Source organism: Xenopus laevis, chromosome 6S (genome assembly GCF_017654675.1).
Source record: "Xenopus laevis strain J_2021 chromosome 6S, Xenopus_laevis_v10.1, whole genome shotgun sequence".
NCBI classification, from domain to species: domain Eukaryota; kingdom Metazoa; phylum Chordata; class Amphibia; order Anura; family Pipidae; genus Xenopus; species Xenopus laevis.
In genome coordinates, this window is record NC_054382.1 from 114,181,649 (window position 1) to 114,199,665 (window position 18,017).

Sequence of the window (18,017 nt, forward strand, 5' to 3'; positions counted from 1 at the left end):
CACTCCTCCCTCCCTCAGGAATGTAAGGGGGCGTGGCCTAGCAGGACACAGCTTGAGTTTTTATGACCTCCTGTGAGTAAGAACTGGACCAACAATATAATGATCATAACTCCCTATTGGAACATAGGAGAGAGATGATATTATATTCATTGGTTATTAATTCTCTCAGGGATTCCATAGATACTAAACATCAATACTGTGTGACCTGCCCCTGCCCAGATATCCATATCTAATACACAGAGTACCAAACCTAGTCATGTTTGGACTCGTTGGAAAGATGAAATTGCCTTGAACCCATCATCAGTTTTTTATACTGTTCGTACAACAGGTATGGGTTCTGTAAGGATAAATATATTTGAGTATACCTTATATGTGACCTTCACTTCACCTTTGAGGGTCTTCCTGGGAACTTTACGTTCTCACTCCTTGGGCTTCCCCCTCCCCATGGAATGGCTCTTATCAGCCAGGGCATGGAGGAGGGAATTACAGCTCTGACTCCTCTGACCATAGTGAAAAGAGGCCTGTTGTGTGTCTGATTTAGATGTTGGCAGAAATATTTCTCATGATACCTTGGCCTGTTTTATTAACTATTACAGGCCTGTATCATGACACCCTGTCTTACAGGTCAAATGTCAATACAAGGCCTCAAGACAAAATCTGACAGTTCAGTGTAAAAATAAAAACTGGGTAAATAGATAGGCTGTACAAAATAAAAAATGTTTCTAATATAGTTAGTTAGCCAAAAATGTAATGTATAAAGGCTGGAGTGACTGGATGTCTAACATAATAACCAGAACACAACTTCCTACCTTTCAGCTCTATAACTTTGAGTTAGTCAGCGACTTGAAGGGGGGCCACATGGTCCATTTCTGTTCAGTGAGTTTGTAATTGATCCTCAGCATTCAGCTCAGATTCAAAAGCAACAGTTATGACCCATGTGCCCCCCTCCTCAAGTCCATGATTGGTTACTGCCTGGTAACCAATCAGTGGAAACCAAGAGATCATAAAAGCAGGAAGTAGTGTTCTGTTCTGTTATATTAGACATCCAGTCACTCCAGCCTATATACATTACATTTTTGGCTAACTACCTATATTATACAGCCTATATATTTACCCAGTTTTTATTTTTATACTGACTAATTCCTTTAAAAAAATAACTTATTATGATCTGTTGTCTGTTTGTTCTACACCTCTTTATTTTGGAATCAAACTGTAACAACATTAGGGTCTTACTTACCCTAGCAACCAAGAATTTAGTTGAAGGACAGTCCGGAAAAAAAAAAAAAAACACACTTGGAGGCCCATTTAGCAACATTGTCATTTTAGTGATTTTAGAATACACAAATAAACGTATTCTCTCTAATACCACAAAAGCCACATCTTTTATAAAAGATTGGAATATAAAAATCTGAATGATGCACTAAAAATCTAAAAATTTTTTGTTTTTTGGACAATTACTAAATGAAAGAAAATTTTAAAACCTCTATAAGTCCCAATTGGCTAAAAATGGTCAACAGGATCAGCACTTCTTCCATTGACGTCTTTAATTTTTTTTGTATTTTTTGTGATTTTTAAACTTAACAATCATGCTTTTAGAATTTTAGACCAATAATAAAACTCCACAAAGAGATTTGTAAAAAAATAAAATAGAATGAAAGTTGTTGTTGGTTTTTCTGTGAACATCCCATTTAACCTTGAACAGGGCATTAGTAGCATTTTCTTTAAATAAACCCTATTTTATCACATTATCAATCTTGTTTGTTCACCAGAATGGGGGACCTGATGTCCATCCCCATGCCCTGGCTACACAATTAAATGGTGAAGAGAACTGGGGGAATGTGAGGAGAGCAGTGACATCTAGGAAGTGCTGAATGGAAAGTGAAAGTAATTGTCTGCCCCGCCTCTATGCCTAAAGCATGGAGGAGGGGCAGACAATATTTGATTAACAGCTGAGGTTTTTAAATGAACTTACAACAGCTATGAATGTTTTAATTTGCATAGGACTTTTATTATACAGCTTTTTGTGTTTGGGTGACAAATGTAAGCATATCAACATGTTGCTCACACGTTACGGATTGGGGATCACTGGTCTACAACATGGAAAAAAGTAGACAGGACTGTAATACAGGGTTTCCAAATAAACATGGCCATTCAGCCTAGTTGTACCCAGTCGGGTTTCATCTATGGTGCCAACAGCATAGGCCAAAATTATCCTGTAACATCCAGTTGCAGCATAGTAGGAGCCAAGCAAACTGCTTAAAGGAGAAACAAACCCCTTATTAAAAAAAAGAAAAACCCTACCCCACATAGACCCCCTTCCCCCCACAGCTTAGCTGTTACCCTGGACAAATGCCCCTAACTTTTTACTTACCCCTCGGTGCAGATTCAGGGATCGCAGTTCACGGCAGCCACCTTCCGGATCTTCGTGTCTTCTTCTGGTGCTTCGGCAATATCCATCAATTTCGGCACATGTGCAGTTGTCGAACCTGGAAATTGCTCCAACTGCGAATGCGGCACCATGCCAGTCTTGTTGTCAGATTACTGAAGACCCAGAAGATGGCTGCCGTGAACTCCAATCCCTGAATCTGCACCTAGGGGTAAGTATAAAGTTAGGGGCATTTGCCCGGGAAAGCAGCTAGGCTGGGGGGGGGGGGGGAGGGAGGGCGATCTATCTGGGGTAGTGTTTTTTTCAATAAGGGTTTTGTTTCTCCTTTAAATGGGCATACCCTAAAATTATCCCAGATTGGTGGAACCTAACTGCACAAGGAATTCCATTGGAAGGTGATCAGAGGACGATCAGCTAAAAAGAGGTTACATTAATGTCATCTCATTGATTCCAATTTTACATACTAAAACATTGATGGATAAACACATAAAAAGTCATCAAATTTTGAATAATAAATATTAAAATATATGCGCATAATATTTTCCCATATTTTATTACCCTATATGAAAATAAGCTTCAAACAAGGACATGTTTTTGAGCATTCCGACTGCCGTTTTTAGGGAGTCTCTAGAACAAGCTTTAAAAAGGCCTGTTGCCGCTGTGAAATTCTCACCAATTTTGCCGCAACCCTGGTTTTTTATTGGTATCATTTAAACAATGCCACAATTCTGCATGAAAACATGGTTGTGTAAAATAGAATAATTTTGGAGTATAAATAGGAAATGCAAAAGTAGATTCATGACTTCAATCAGTTGGATGAATTTCACAATTTATTTCCCACCCTCCCCACAAAAAAAGGCATCCCCTTTTAAGGGGAAGCAATACATATGGCATGTTTTTATCTTACCATATGCACAAAGACATAGCATTTCCTCTCGTAGCAAAAGTGAAAAACGAATTGGCCCTTCACACACACATTTATTGTGAAATAAGAGATGTGTGTATTCACTTGTGCAGTGCCGATATATGAAGAAATGTTGGAAGGATGAGCTGAAGGCCATGTAGGAGGGGAGTGGGATGTTGAGAAAATAACATGTAGCAGCCTTGCTGTAGGTTTCTTTACTAATGCGGCAGAAAATAAAGCTGTGGTTGAACCAAGGAAACTTGGTAGCATAAAGTGACCTTTCACAGATGTGGTGCGCCAACCTCCTACATGTAAAATACTTTATTCTTGCATCTGGGACCAAAACACAAATACCACTCATTTGGAGAATTTTAATAGATCCGCCTTAGTAAGCATGCTCTGACTGGTTCACTGAAATTAGTTCTATTGACCTGCAAATAAAGCACCCTATCACAATACAGGTATAGGATAAATTATCGGGAAACCCGTTATCCAGAAAAAATATGGGAAGGTCTTTTCCCACAGACAAATTATAATTTGCTTTATTTAATGTTTACATGATTTTCTAGTAGACTAAGGGTAGGGGCACACGGGAGATTAGTCGCCCTCGATTTTTATAAAGGAAGTTGCCGTGACAAGGCGATCGTCTTTCTGCAGGAAAGATTTTACACGACTTTTGATTCCAAGCAATTTATACCCCATAGTGCTTCGCGATACGTTCTCCTCCCACGCAAGAGCCGGAAGTCGTCTCGGCGTGTTGTCTCCACGTCATTACGCCAGCGCAAGAATTTACATACTATCGCGACTACTAATCTCTGGGTGTGTGTGCTGGTAGGAGATTTCAGTACTTCTCTATGTACATGCTATTTCTGACAAATTGCTCCAAAAAGGTTCTCTGCGAGTTTTGGAGCTACAGGCGATCTCAAATCGCGCTGTGTGCATAATTTCCATGTAGCCGCATGCAAAGACAAAACGACTTGTCACCAGAACTCGCTTTTAAAAATCGCGGGTGACTAATCTCCCCTGTCTGCCCCAACCCTTAAGGTACGAAGATCCAAATTATGGAAAGATCCATTATTTGGAAAACCCCAAGTCCCGAGCATTCTGGGTAACAGGTCCCATACCTGTATGTTCTTTGTAAAAAGCATCAGCATTTTAATTATTACCATCTTTTACCTATAAAGTTCAGCTTAGAATTAGAGATGTTAAATCTTGCGCCTTGGCCTGGCACAGAACCCCAATCTGCAGTTGGGGGCTTATTATTACAGGACTCCTGTACCTACAGGCTCATAAATCAGCCCTGTTCACAAGGTAGGCTTTTTCTAGCCTAAACATTGGAACACCTTTTGTTGCCATTAAGGCAAGGGCCAAAATCAGCCTGCTGCAAGAAATTTTTGCCCTGACCCCTAGATGAATTCTCTTCTGTTTTTGGGTCCAGAAGCCTTGTGTCGTCTCCTCCACAACAAATTCAAAGGCACACGGAACTGCTGCAAGCAAGGAACATCTTGCACATTTAATGCGGAAGGGCACCCCGAAACGTTGCACTTCTGCATTAAACATTTAAGGTGTTCCCTGCTTGCAGCAGTTCCGTGTGCATTTGGATTTGACAAACACACATGGAGGATTTCGCAGAAGAAACCAGAGTTCGCATTTCGAGCTAAAATCCGCTGAGTATGTGTGCGCCAGAGAAACGTTGTGCATTGTTTGACTAATAAACACGTAGGGGTTAACCCCTTTGCAACTGCTATTGAGTGCCAGGACTCTCCATTTTGTCTATACAGAAGTGTGGGGATTGCCGTATCCCCCAAGGACTGGGCACCTAGCAGGATCAACGAAGGAGGGCCGGTGAGTGCAAGAGGATATTGTGTTGCGCCAGAGACGACACAAAGCTACAGAACGCGAACACAGAAGAGGATTCAGCTAACTGATACATTAGATCGTTTTAAGAAGGCGTCAATACAGGGATATGGAAGATAGCTCATAGTAAGTAAGTAAGGGAGGGAATACAGGGTTATGGGAGATAGCTCATAGTACAAGTTGATCCAGGGACTGGTCAGATTGCCATTTTGGAGTCAGGAAGGAATTTTTCCCCCTCTAAGGCAAATTGGAGAGGCTTCAGATGGGTTTTGTTTTGCCTTCCTCTGGAACAACTAGAAGTTAGGCAGGTTAACAAAAAAAAAAAAAAAAGGTTGAACTCGATGGACGTGTGTCTTTTTTCAACCTAACTTACTATGTTACTATGGGTTGCAGGTCCGGGTCGGGTTTAACAAATTGGTTCTGCACAGGACTCTAGGGCCAGGCCAGGCCAACCAGGCACCTTAGGCAACCGAGTCGGCTAACACTGCCCGCCCATGTGCGTATGCACCATAACATAGGGGAGGGCAATGAAGGGGAAGGAGGGCAGGGGAGGGAGGAAAGAGGGGGTAGGCGAGAGCTGCAGAAGGGATGGAATCTGTACTAGGGGCAGGCTAAAGAATTGTTAACAGGCAACTGCCCTGCCCGCACCCTAGGCAGGAACCTCTTCTGCCTCCCCCTTGTTCCAGCACTGCCGTCTGGCCCTAGCCTAAGGCTCTGCAGTATGTCATGCTCCCTAGATCTGATTTGTCACTGCAGCTCTCCTTAAGAAATTCATGGAAAAAAAAATACCAAATAGATCAAATATGCCCAAGGCTGTAGATTTCCATATTCCTTACAAGTGAGAATCACACTTGATCACTATATACAACGTTAACCTCAAATGAAAAAGCAGCGCCCACCCACAAGCTAATATGTAACTGTGTTTGCACAGACAAAGGTCACTTTCACTATGAATACCAAGCAAGGCTCCTTTCCACTCATTTATCAGAAAAACTGTTACTGTTGTAATTAGTATAAAGGCTATCATGTAACATTTGCCCCCCACAACTAAATGCAGACAAAACAAAGTCAGTGTGACCTGCACTTCACAACCACTACTGAAATGTGGAGTTTTTTTTTTTTAAAGAATGGAAATAAAAAAACTATAAAAAAAATAAATATAATAATAAACAAGCTTCCAGCTGTTGTCTACTCACAAATCCCAGCATATTACATTCACAATAGGAATAGGACCTATAAATGCTACAAAGTATTTAAGGCAACAATCAATAAGGAAAAATAGATGAAAATGTAATTGCTTCCCTTATGAAGATCAATATCTTAATTTTGTTATGCTTATTTATAGTAGAAAGAAGCAAATTGCGATTGTGGCTCCTTTTCCCAAATGAAATAGTTCGGTTACAGGGGGGAATTCTTCTTTTTATTGGTATATACAATAGAGGAGCCATAGTTACAGGGCCTATTTTGTAGTAATACAGACGGTTTAACTCAAAACAAGTTGGTGTCTGGAACAGGACTTGTTACTTAAAGGAGAAGAAAAGCTCCAAGACAGTTTATTGCCAACAGATTAGCCACTATAGTGCAAGCTATAACACTATATTTATTCTGCAGAACGCTTTACCATACCTGAGAAAACAGCTGTAGACACTGTCTCTGTTTACTTAGGATAGCAGCTGCCATATAAGCTTGATGTGATATCACTTCCCGCCTGAGTCTCTCCCTGCTCACTTATAGCTCTGAGCTCAGGGAGGGGAGGAGGGTGGGAGAGAGGAGCAAACTGAGCATGCTCAAGCCCTGCCCTGGAGGTTTAAGCTGAAAACAGGAAGTCTGATACAGAAGCCCATGTATACACAATAAAAGGAAAGAAATGCTGTGTTTCTTTTGACAGAGGACTCAGAGCAGCATTACTTTGAGGGTTTACTGGTATATTTATATAGATCTTTCTAGTAAAGCTTACTTAATTTTAGCCTTTCCTTCTCCTTTAAGCAAACTTAATGTGAACAAGACCATAGGAGGCATGACGGAATATACCATCAAGTACTTAAAGGCCTGGCTAAAACTGAACTAATTTCTCGAATTAGATTTTGAAACATAATGGAGGAAACTAACGAAATTTGAGTTCCAATATTGAAAAATGGATTACGATCTCTGCAGGCCTGTAAGTTTGACATCTATAGAGAGTATGGAATTATAAGTAGTAATCAGCACGGCTGACTGTGTCAAACAAACCATTGCCCAGCAGGGCTACAGGAGATGTGATCTACTTGGCCTTTGCCAGTGCTTAAATACAGGCCACATACACAACAGCTTTCAAAACGAAGGTGCTTTATATGGATAAATACCGTATATACTCGCGTATAAGCCGAGTTTTTCAGCACCCAAAACAAGCTGAAAAACGCTGCCTCGGCTTATACGCGGGTCAGTTAAAAATATTACCTATTTCAGCGATGCGCGATGCTCGTGCCGCCTCCCAGCTGATGGCTGCGCATCCGATCGGCAGCTTTCCTGGGCCTGACCTGCAGCTGCGCTTCTGACACAGAGCTGTCCTGCCATTTACCATACACACAGAATAATAATCTTTGGCGCGTCTCTTTGGAGCTGTGAGCAGGGCACTCTTGCGCACTTCCTGGTGGGTGTCGGTTAGCCAATGAAAAAAAGCAGCCCTGGTAGCATTATTTTCGTTCATTTTTTAGTACAGCAGAGCACATCATAACATTACTGAAATAATTGGCTGCCCCCCCCCTTAGCTATCTGTATAACAGAGCATTCTGTCCCAGTGGCTGCACAGATCCTATCTGATCCCCATTGTAAGCAGCAGTCCTGTCCTGCTTTATGGCAGCTGAGATTCTAGCTATCTGAATAACAGAACATTCTGTCCCAGTGGCTGCACAGATCCTATCTGATCCCCATTATAAGCAGCAGTCCTGCCTGGCTTTTTGGTAACACACATTAAAGGCTTGTGTCTATAGCATAGCCATGTAAGGGGTGAGTTTCTCTAGTGGGCAACCAGTGATACATTAGGAAATTCCTAACCACCAACTGAATTCATAAATATATACCGTACATGGGCTGTTTTATAAGGTTATTTTACTGTATATATGGGGGGACTGACTTTTTTTTTTATCCTGTTAGAAATGGATACCGATACCGCTAATCCTAGACCAAAACAAAAACGCAGGTCATACGAAGCTAGTTTCAAACTGAAGGTTGTGTCAAGAGCAGAAGAAAGCAATAACAGTATTGCAAGTAGGGAATTTTGTGTTGATGAAAAACAAGTGAGGGAGTGGCGGAAAATGAAGGCTGACTTGCAAAAGATCCCAAAGGCTAAAAAAGCTCGACGTGGTTCAACAACTTCTTATGGGGCTTTAGAGATTGAATTGCATAAATGGGTTATGGAGTGTCGTCAAAATGGTTACTGCGTAACACGCATGGGAATTCGCTTACGTGCCCTTCAAATGGCTAAGGATGACAAATATAAAGTACCAGGCATTGAAAATTTTGTTGCGTCAGCAGGATGGTGTACCCGCTTCATGAATAGGTTTGACCTATGTTTGCGACAGAGAACAAAGATTTCACAGAAGTTGCCGCAAGACCTTGAAGAAAAAGTGATGTCATTCCAATCATTCATCATAAAACAAAGAAGGATTCATAACTATGACCTGGGAAATATTGGGAATATGGATGAAACACCTATGACTTTTGATCTTCCAAGCAACAGAACTGTGGCAAGTTTAGGAGACAAAACTATTTTCCTCAGAACCACAGGAAATGAAAAAAATCATTTCACAGTTGCTCTGTCATGTTTGGCTGATGGAACTAAGCTGCGGCCTGTCATTATTTTTAAAAGAAAGACCTTGCCTAAAAAGGTAAAATTCCCACCAAAAATTACAGTGCGTGCACATGTTAAAGGCTGGATGGATGCAGACGGAACAAAAAAATGGCTGGAAGAAATTTGGAATGCACGACCAGGAGCAGCCTTAAAAAAGAAACCATCATTGCTAGTTTGGGATATGTTCAGAGCCCACACATCTGATGACATAAAACAATTGGCAAAGTCTTCTCAAGTTACTTTGGCTGTTATTCCAGGTGGGCTTACATCTGTATTGCAGCCCCTCGATGTGTCTTTAAATAAACCTTTCAAAGACCGTGTGCGAAAGATGTGGCATGAATGGATGTCATCTGGTCAAGCTAAACTGACAAAAGCTGGAAATCTAAGATGCATGGGAAGATGCATGGGAAGATATTCCAGAGGACATGGTGCAACGTGCCTTCCAGAAATGTGGCATTAGTAATGCTATGGATGGCAGTGAAGACTGCGCATTGTATGAGAATGACAGCAGTGATGGTGATGCCTGCGAACTCAATGATGATGACAATGTCTATGCTGACATCCTCACACCAGCTTAAATTGAAGCTCTGTTTGGACAAACAGATGATGAGGAGGAATCCAGTTTTGAAGGATTTTAACTTTTTGTGTTTTAATTTGGTTGCTGATTGAGCTCAGGTGGTTGTACTTTTAAAGTATCATTGTTGATACCATATTGACCCTTTCTCCACTTACAGAGTTACGGTAGTTTACTGTTTTTATTTGAAATAAAACCATATTCAAAAACATTTAACCCACTCATGCCTCAATTTTTTTTTTAGTAGCTGCTGCATTTCTCACCCTAGGCTTATACGCGAGTCAATAAGTTTTCCCAGTTTTTGTAGGTAAAATTAGGTACCTCGGCTTATACACGGGTCGGCTTATACACGAGTATATACGGTAACTGGCTAAAAGATTGTTTTGTTTGACAGAGAGTAGCTGTCCAATAACACATATCCTAATTTGCACTAAGATTCTAAATTGTGTGCTGAAAGGTTCTGTATTGGGAGCACATATTTAGGGGCACATTTACTAAGGGTCGAAGTGAATTTTCGAATTAAAAAACTTTAGAATTTCAAAGTATTTTTTGGGTACTTTGACCATCGAATAGGCCAAAATTCGATTTGAAAAAACTTCACAAATTCGACCACTCGAAAATCGAAGTACTGTCTCTTTAAAAAACTTCGACACTTCGCCACCTTAAACCTGCCGAATTTCTATGTTAGCCTATGGGGACCACCTAGAACCTATAGCCAAAATTTGGCTACGTTTTAAAAAGTCAAAGGATTTTTTTTTTTGAAAATCGTTCGATTGATCTATTAAATTGTTTCGATTTGAACGATTTCACCGAATGGTCGAACGATTTTACTTTGACCGAAAATGGCCAAAAAAATTTAAAAAGAAAAGGTTGAACTTTTTTAACTTCGAAATTCGACCCTTGATAAATCTGCCCAATAATCTGGTATATATATATATATATATAGATATATATATATATATATAGAGATAGATATATATATATATATATAGAGATAGATATATATATATATATATATATAGAGATAGATATATATATATATATATAGAGATAGATATATATATATATATATATATATATAGAGATAGATATATATATATATATATATATATATAGAGATATATATATATATATATATATAGAGATATATATATATATATATAGAGATATATATATATATATATATATATATATATAGAGATATATATACATATATATATATACATATATATATATATATATATATATACATATATATATATATATATATATATATATATATATATATATATATATATATATATATATATATATATATATATATATATATATATATATATATATATATATATACATACACACACTGTATATAGAGAAAGAAAACACCAGCACCAGGGGTCTTTCTGCATCAAAAAGCAATATATTGTGTTGCATATAAAACCGGCTTTCGGTCCCTATTGCAACCTTTTTCAAGGTGAAAATACATACAAAGTCAACCCTTAAATAACCACCTCCCACATAGTGTGAACGTGTCAGCGACATCACAGGTGCAATTTAACTCTCGTATGGCTGGAAAGCAACCAGCTTAAATATTGGTGCCTCTATTTGGACACTATCAAAATGTGCCATTCGGCCATATAAATATCTTACGAATGCCCTAGGCATAATAAAAAGTGCTAGTGAATATGTTAAAATCATTAGAAAATATTTTTTTTTTTTTTTTTAAAACCATACACAGCCATACAGGATTACTTGCAGATACCCACAACCTGTATCTAATTTTAACCCCTTAATGCATATATGTCAATAACCATTGTAAAGTGTCTGAAAATATATTGTAGCAATAAAGTATTTCCAAAATTAAAAATTGGGGCAATCCATGTGTAGACTATATATATATATATATATATATATATATATATATATATATATATATATATATATATATATATATATATATATATATATATATATATATATATATATATATATATATATATATATATATCAATTGAAGATGGACCAGCACTCCGTTTTCTTTATCAAAAGTGTTTATTCAATACACTGTGCATCCAACGTTTCCTTTATCAAGGATCCTTGATAAAGGCCCCAATGCGGGCCGAAACGTTGGATGCACAGTGTATTGAATAAACACTTTTGATAAAGAAAACGGAGTGCTGGTCCATCTTCAATTGATACATATCCTTTTGACCGAGCACCCGGCAAGGAACTACAGAGGATAGAGTGCAGGTGTCTCATATTGAACTATATATATATATATATATATATATATATATATATATATATATATATATATATATATATATATATATATATATATATATATATATATATATATTTATTTAGAGTTCAGAATGGACTAGTGGAAAGTACCCACACGTACCCGCTCTTACTCCTGAATCCGATTGTGGGTGCTTAGTCATATGTAATATACATAGTTCAGAATGGACTAGCACTCCAATTATTGTGAAACACACAATTTATTAAATCACTTGTGTATCCAACGTTTCAGCCCCTGCGTTGGATACATAAGTGTTGATTTAATAAATTGTGTGCTAGTCCATTCTGAACTATGTACCAGTATATTACATTTGACTAAGCACCCACAATCGGATTCAGGAGAAAGAGTGCGGGTACTTTCCAAAACACTATATATATATATATATATATATATATATATATATATATATATATATATATATATATATATATATATATATATACATATATACATATATACACATATATACATATATACATATATACATATATACATATATACATATATACATATATACATACACACACACACACACGTGTGTGTGTGTGACAGCAGCACAGAGCATGTGCAGTTAATCAGCAGGAAATGTAAACCCTCAAAACAAATTCATATAAATTGCTAGAGGGATCTTCTAAGAACTTTGAATCAGCAGCCCCACCTGCTGGTCATCTGGTCCTTTCTGCAGGCGGCTGAAAATTAAGTTATTACGAAAGAGCATCTTGTGACTACTTTATTGAGAACAGACCAGAGAAAAATCAAATGACACTCTGCTTGCTAACTTCATATATCAGAGCATCGTCACAAAACGTTCCTTCTCTTATGAAATAAATTTTTCCATTTCTAACCATAGTCAGTCGGCACAACGAACAGCAGGTGGTGATGTGGTTTTATATTCTTTAGATGTAAACTGCTAGGGCCTTATTTATCAAAATCCAAATCTTTCTGACTATTTAAAAAAAAAAAAAAAGTCAGACCAAACGTATTTATTATTAAAATAGCATGATTTAATTGGATCAATGACTACACGAAAACATTTATTCAGAGGTTTTCCTTAAATTGTACAAGTTTTTTCCCAAAAAGCCAGAAAAGTCAGATTTTGGGCTAATTCCAGTGCAGACCACAGAAACTTCCAAATAGGATAGGGACCTCTCCCATTGACAACCTCTTAGGTCTGAGATTCCGGAATTTCGGATTCTGACTTTTTCCATCATCTCGAAAAATGGGTTTTTTTTTTCTCCACAAAAAAAATCTGATTTTATAGTAAGAAAAAAAAAAACCTCACATTTTTCAAGTTTTTGCCATACTTTAATAAATAATCCCCCTAATGTCTTGAAAAGCACATTTACAGTAATTTGCTGTGAGGGTTTTTAAATTTCTTTAAACTGTGGCTGGTTGTTATGGGTTACTATCCTGAGGCTAATTTGGCCAGAGTTAATTGAGACCCAGTGACTCACATTGGTTAAAAGCAGCAAAAACAGAATTTAGTACATACCAAATCAAAATAGCCCCCCCCCCACAATGCTGCAACTTTCTTTGTCCTCACACTTTCACTGTCTACATCAAGCATAAATGAGGGCAGTTAGTAGATACTAGATAAAAACGTGGACAAGTTAATCATAAAAGGCACAGTTAATCATAAAATACTATTATGTGGAACGTACCAATCTTCCTCAGGGGATCCTTCCGACAGAGTGTTGTGTCCCTTTTCCATTAGGAGCTCAGAGCATTGGACATACTGTTCACTTTCCGCCGTCTGCAGGGTCTCCATCTTGGAGTGAGTGCCCCTATTGAAGCCTTTCACTTCTTGCTCCTCCAGGGACTCCAGCATGCGGATCACTTCTTTGTTCACTCCCCTGCGCTTGGCTAGGATGAGTGTTGTGGCCCCTTGGTGATTGCTGTGGGGATTCAAAAGAAAATGCATTTTTATCACAGATTCTTGTAAAGTAACAAAGTGATCATCAGGCACAAAAGCAAATCATTACAAGATGATGATGTAGAGAAACTGAATCCACAGTCAGCTGGAGGGATACACATCCTCCACCTCTGTAAATACGGATATGTAGAATATTTATTTGACCCTCCTACATCTCATACGAGCATCATCTTGTAAGTGGATATAAAAAACTGAATATTTCTGAAAATAAAGGGAAAGTAAACCATTCATGTATATATAACTGCAATTGGCAGTGCAACATTCCCCACTACACCATCCCCAAATGCATTAACCCCACCCCACGCATCCAGGGCCGCCATCAGAAATTACAGGGCCCCGTACGACAAAATTTCCTGGGCCCCCTGGGCTGCGCCCACCCTAAACTTTAGGGGGCCCTGCCATGTTGCAATGACTTCTTTAGTGTGGCCCACCGGCTGTCAGTGAGCTGCCAACTTCAGAAGGATGGAGGGGAGCACAGGTGGCTGCATCTTCTTCCAGTGACTGCATTTTCTTCCCTTATTGGTCACAGAATTTCAAGTCCCGGTAAAGCTGCATTGTGATTGGATGAGCTGGAGGGGAAGTTCAAACCTCAGCTATCAAATCCCTGAGCAGCTCAACCGGGACTTAAACTCTGTGACCAATAAGGGAAAGGAATGGACAAAAGATACCTCCCCCTGTGCTCCCACCCTGCCTTCCCGAAGTCGGCAGCTCTCAAAAATCGGGGGGGGGGGGGGGCCCGGATAATCAAGTAAGTGCAGCGTGACCGGGCCCCTCGGGGGCCCCTACAACTCTCCCCCTTGTCCCCCCCTGATGGCTGCCCTGCACGCATCTCATCACCAATCACCATGAAACCTAGGAAGTGACAAGGCTAAAGATGGCAGCCTCCAACCCTGCTGTGAAGCTCTGCAGTTCGTGTAAATGTACGAGGGGCCAGTATACTTGGGAGAAGAGGAGGGGGTAATGTGCACTGTGGGTAACAATTAGGGATTTACAGAGGATTTTCTTCCACCTTAATCTCACTTCAATAAAAGAGAAAGAAGTCTTCAGTTTTTGCAGAAGCCTTGTGTGGAGTGTATATATTTTTCTGAGTCTATGGTAAAAAGGCCTTTATCTTGCAGCGGGGCCTGCATTGAGCACCTCCCATCAGTAAAGAAACGAAAGAAGGGGCGTGGCTTGGAGCCGTATGCGAGCAGACGTGTGAGAGCTCAGCTCTGATCCCCGGCCCAGAATATCCTGTTAATATCCGGATCATCAACCCGCAAAACGGACTCTAGACTAACTCCCTGGGACCCTCTCCCTCAGAGAACACTCATGGGTCAAAATCGCGCCCAGAAGCGTGCCTCAGAAGCTGCGACTAGATTGGAACGGTATAGCAGGGAAACCTGCTCCAGCCAAGATGGCGACGAGGAAGGGCCTGGTTCATCAACAACTAATAATTGTGGCCCAGAGGACTCGGTGGCAAATGAGCCCACATTGACGGATCTCCTCACAGAAATCAGATCATCAAAAGAATCCTACACATCTTTGATTTGTGCCAAGACGGAGGAGATAAAAGTCGAACTGTCGATCATAAAACTAGATCTCCAAAAAGTGCGCGAAAGAACTGCCAGCCTGGAACGCAGAGTGAGTTCGGTGGAAGACATATGCAACCCACTACCCGAGAACATACAGCAACTAAAACAGTCGATACAAACCTGTACCAGCAAATCGGATGATCTTGAAAACAGGCTGCGACGTAATAATCTTCGATTTATAGGATTTCCAGAAAAGGCCGAGGGCACCTCCACAGAAAACTTCATAGAAGCATGGCTGATAGAAAAGTTCGGAAGGGAGGCCTTTTCACAAGCGTTCGCAGTTGAAAGAGCGCATAGAATACCAGCTAGAGCCCCTATACCAGGTGCAGCTCCCAGACCGATCATCGCAAGAATGCTTAATGCCCGGGATAGAGACATCGCCCTTGCTCAAGCTCGGAAGAAGGAAACCTTAACCTACTTAACAGGGAAAATTTCCATCTTTGGCGACTTTTCGGCGGAGGTTCAGCGTCAGAGGGCCCGCTTCATCGACTGCAAGCGCCGACTACGAGAAATGGGTTTGCAGTATGCAATGCTTTATCCGGCGCGTCTAAGAGTGATAGCCGACAACAACACCCATTTTTTTACTTCACCGCAAGATCTCAACGGTTGGATCGAGTCAAAGGCGAAGAATTGAGCCCTTCTACATCACCTCAGATAATATGGTTACAGACACTTGATCTTGCAGCGACAAAAATGAGCTGAAACTCAGCAATGGCAGGTCGTATAAACTGTGAAATTCAAGCGGGCAATTGACTTATCTAACTAACTATGCTTTTCCTGCAATTCTTAACTCCTTTTCTCTATTTGTTGCTTAATAGCTGTATGTTGAAATGATTCTATCTCCAGGGACCAATTATATGGGGGAGGGGGGGAGGGGAAAAATTAAAAAAAAAAAAACATACAAAAAAAAAATACTTTTGCGGGAGCCTAGTATGATACCCCTGGGGCCGGGGGGGGGGGAGATTTCCGTGTAACCTAAGAAAAGCGCCACTGGTTACTAATTGTTTAACGAAGTTTGCGGCCTATTAGGCCAAGTGCTAAGCCAATGTTCCAAGCAAATGCTATGATGTTATTTGTTAATGGTTTCGGGGTACAAATCAGCCAGAGGTTCAGAAACTGGTCTGATGGGGAGGGTAAATGGGTTCACATGCAGGGGTTGAAAAAGTTTATGGTTTATCAAAACAAAATGTTCAAGTACAATAAATGTAGGCAGATCTCCCGGGGAAAGATGTCATCCCCCCTCCGATACACATGGAAAATGTTTGACAATATACACCCAAATAATAACAATGACCAAAGTATTGAGCTGGAATGTGCGTGGGCTTAATGATTGCATAAAACGTAGGCTGGTTATGGACTTTATAAAAAAATCTGGTGCAAAAATAGTTATGCTGCAGGAAACCCATTTAACTGGTAAAAAATCCCTAGCCTTAAAAAAGCCATGGGTGGGATGGTATTACCATGCTGAATTCTCTAACTACTCATCTGGAGTTGCAATCTTGATATCCCGCGACACTCCATTCAGGTTGATAAGCGTTAAGTCAGACCGTAAAGGTCGCTATCTATTCCTGCACGGCTTTATCCAAACACATGAGGTGATTTTAGCCTCAATTTATTTACCTCCACCCTACAATGACTCCTGCTTGACCCAACTTATTGAGTTTGCTGCTAACTATCCCCGTGCTGAGGTAGTAGCTATGGGGGATTTTAATACTATCTTAGATGTAAGCCTGGATAGACTACGGAGAGATAACTGTATGCATCGTGATAAAGCTTCAAACCTATTTGAATTAACAAAGACAGCTGGTTTGGTAGAAGCTTGGAGACATCTGCACCCAGACCAGTTCTCTTGCTACTCACAATCTCATAGTGTACTATCTCGTATAGATTTTGCATTTGTTAGCCAAAGGGCACTTCATTGGGTAAAAGGAGCTAAATATTTAACCCGAGGAATTTCTGACCACGCCCCCTTGGAACTCCAACTCAGGCTGGATACCCAGCAGGTTAAACCACGCTGGTCATTAAATCCTGCCTGGCTAAATATACTTGATAATCAGCAGGCTATAGAGGATGCTATTCGGGAATTCTTGTTACTTAATGAACACACTGTGGACAACCTGGTGCTATGGGATGCCCTGAAGGCATATATTAGAGGATTATTTAACTACGAGATTAATACATTCAAAAAACAGTCTAGAATGGCACAGGAACAACTAGAACAAGTGGTAAATAATATTGAGTTGGAGGTGATAATAGACCCAACAGCCGAAAAATTTGCTGAGCTGCAAAAAGCTCAACACTTGTATGCAGAATTTTTAAAGGGTAAAACACAAGCAAAAGTTGACTTCATGAAACTAAATATAATAGAAAGTGGTGAGAGAGCTGGGAAAATGCTAGCTCACCTAGCCAAGGCACACTCCTCTCCTCCAGCAATTACCTTACTAAAAAATAGACAGGGCCACCTAACTTCTGACCCTACACAGATTCAGAACATACTGGTACAGTTCTACACGGAATTGTACAAGTCCACAGTAGATGCCAGCAGCATGCCGTTAGTGGAAAGCTTTATAAACATGATAAATTTGCCAACTCTGACTGAGACACATAGCGAATTCCTAGAATCAGACCTCTCTCTCCTTGAGGTTCAGGAGGCGATAG

The 18,017-nt window shown here is 39.9% G+C and overlaps 1 protein-coding gene across 4 annotated transcripts in view; it reads right to left on the bottom strand.

Moving 5' to 3' along the window:
• The window catches only part of ankrd46.S (ankyrin repeat domain 46 S homeolog), a 32,306-nt gene that overhangs the window by 1,428 nt on the left and 12,861 nt on the right, over positions 1 to 18,017 (bottom strand). For all 4 annotated transcript variants that reach the window (XM_041567942.1, XM_018223872.2, XM_018223871.2 and 1 more), the window contains one exon: positions 13,514 to 13,747. In XM_041567942.1, the coding sequence (XP_041423876.1) occupies positions 13,514 to 13,747 (234 nt within the window). The remainder of the gene's footprint in view (positions 1 to 13,513; positions 13,748 to 18,017) is intronic.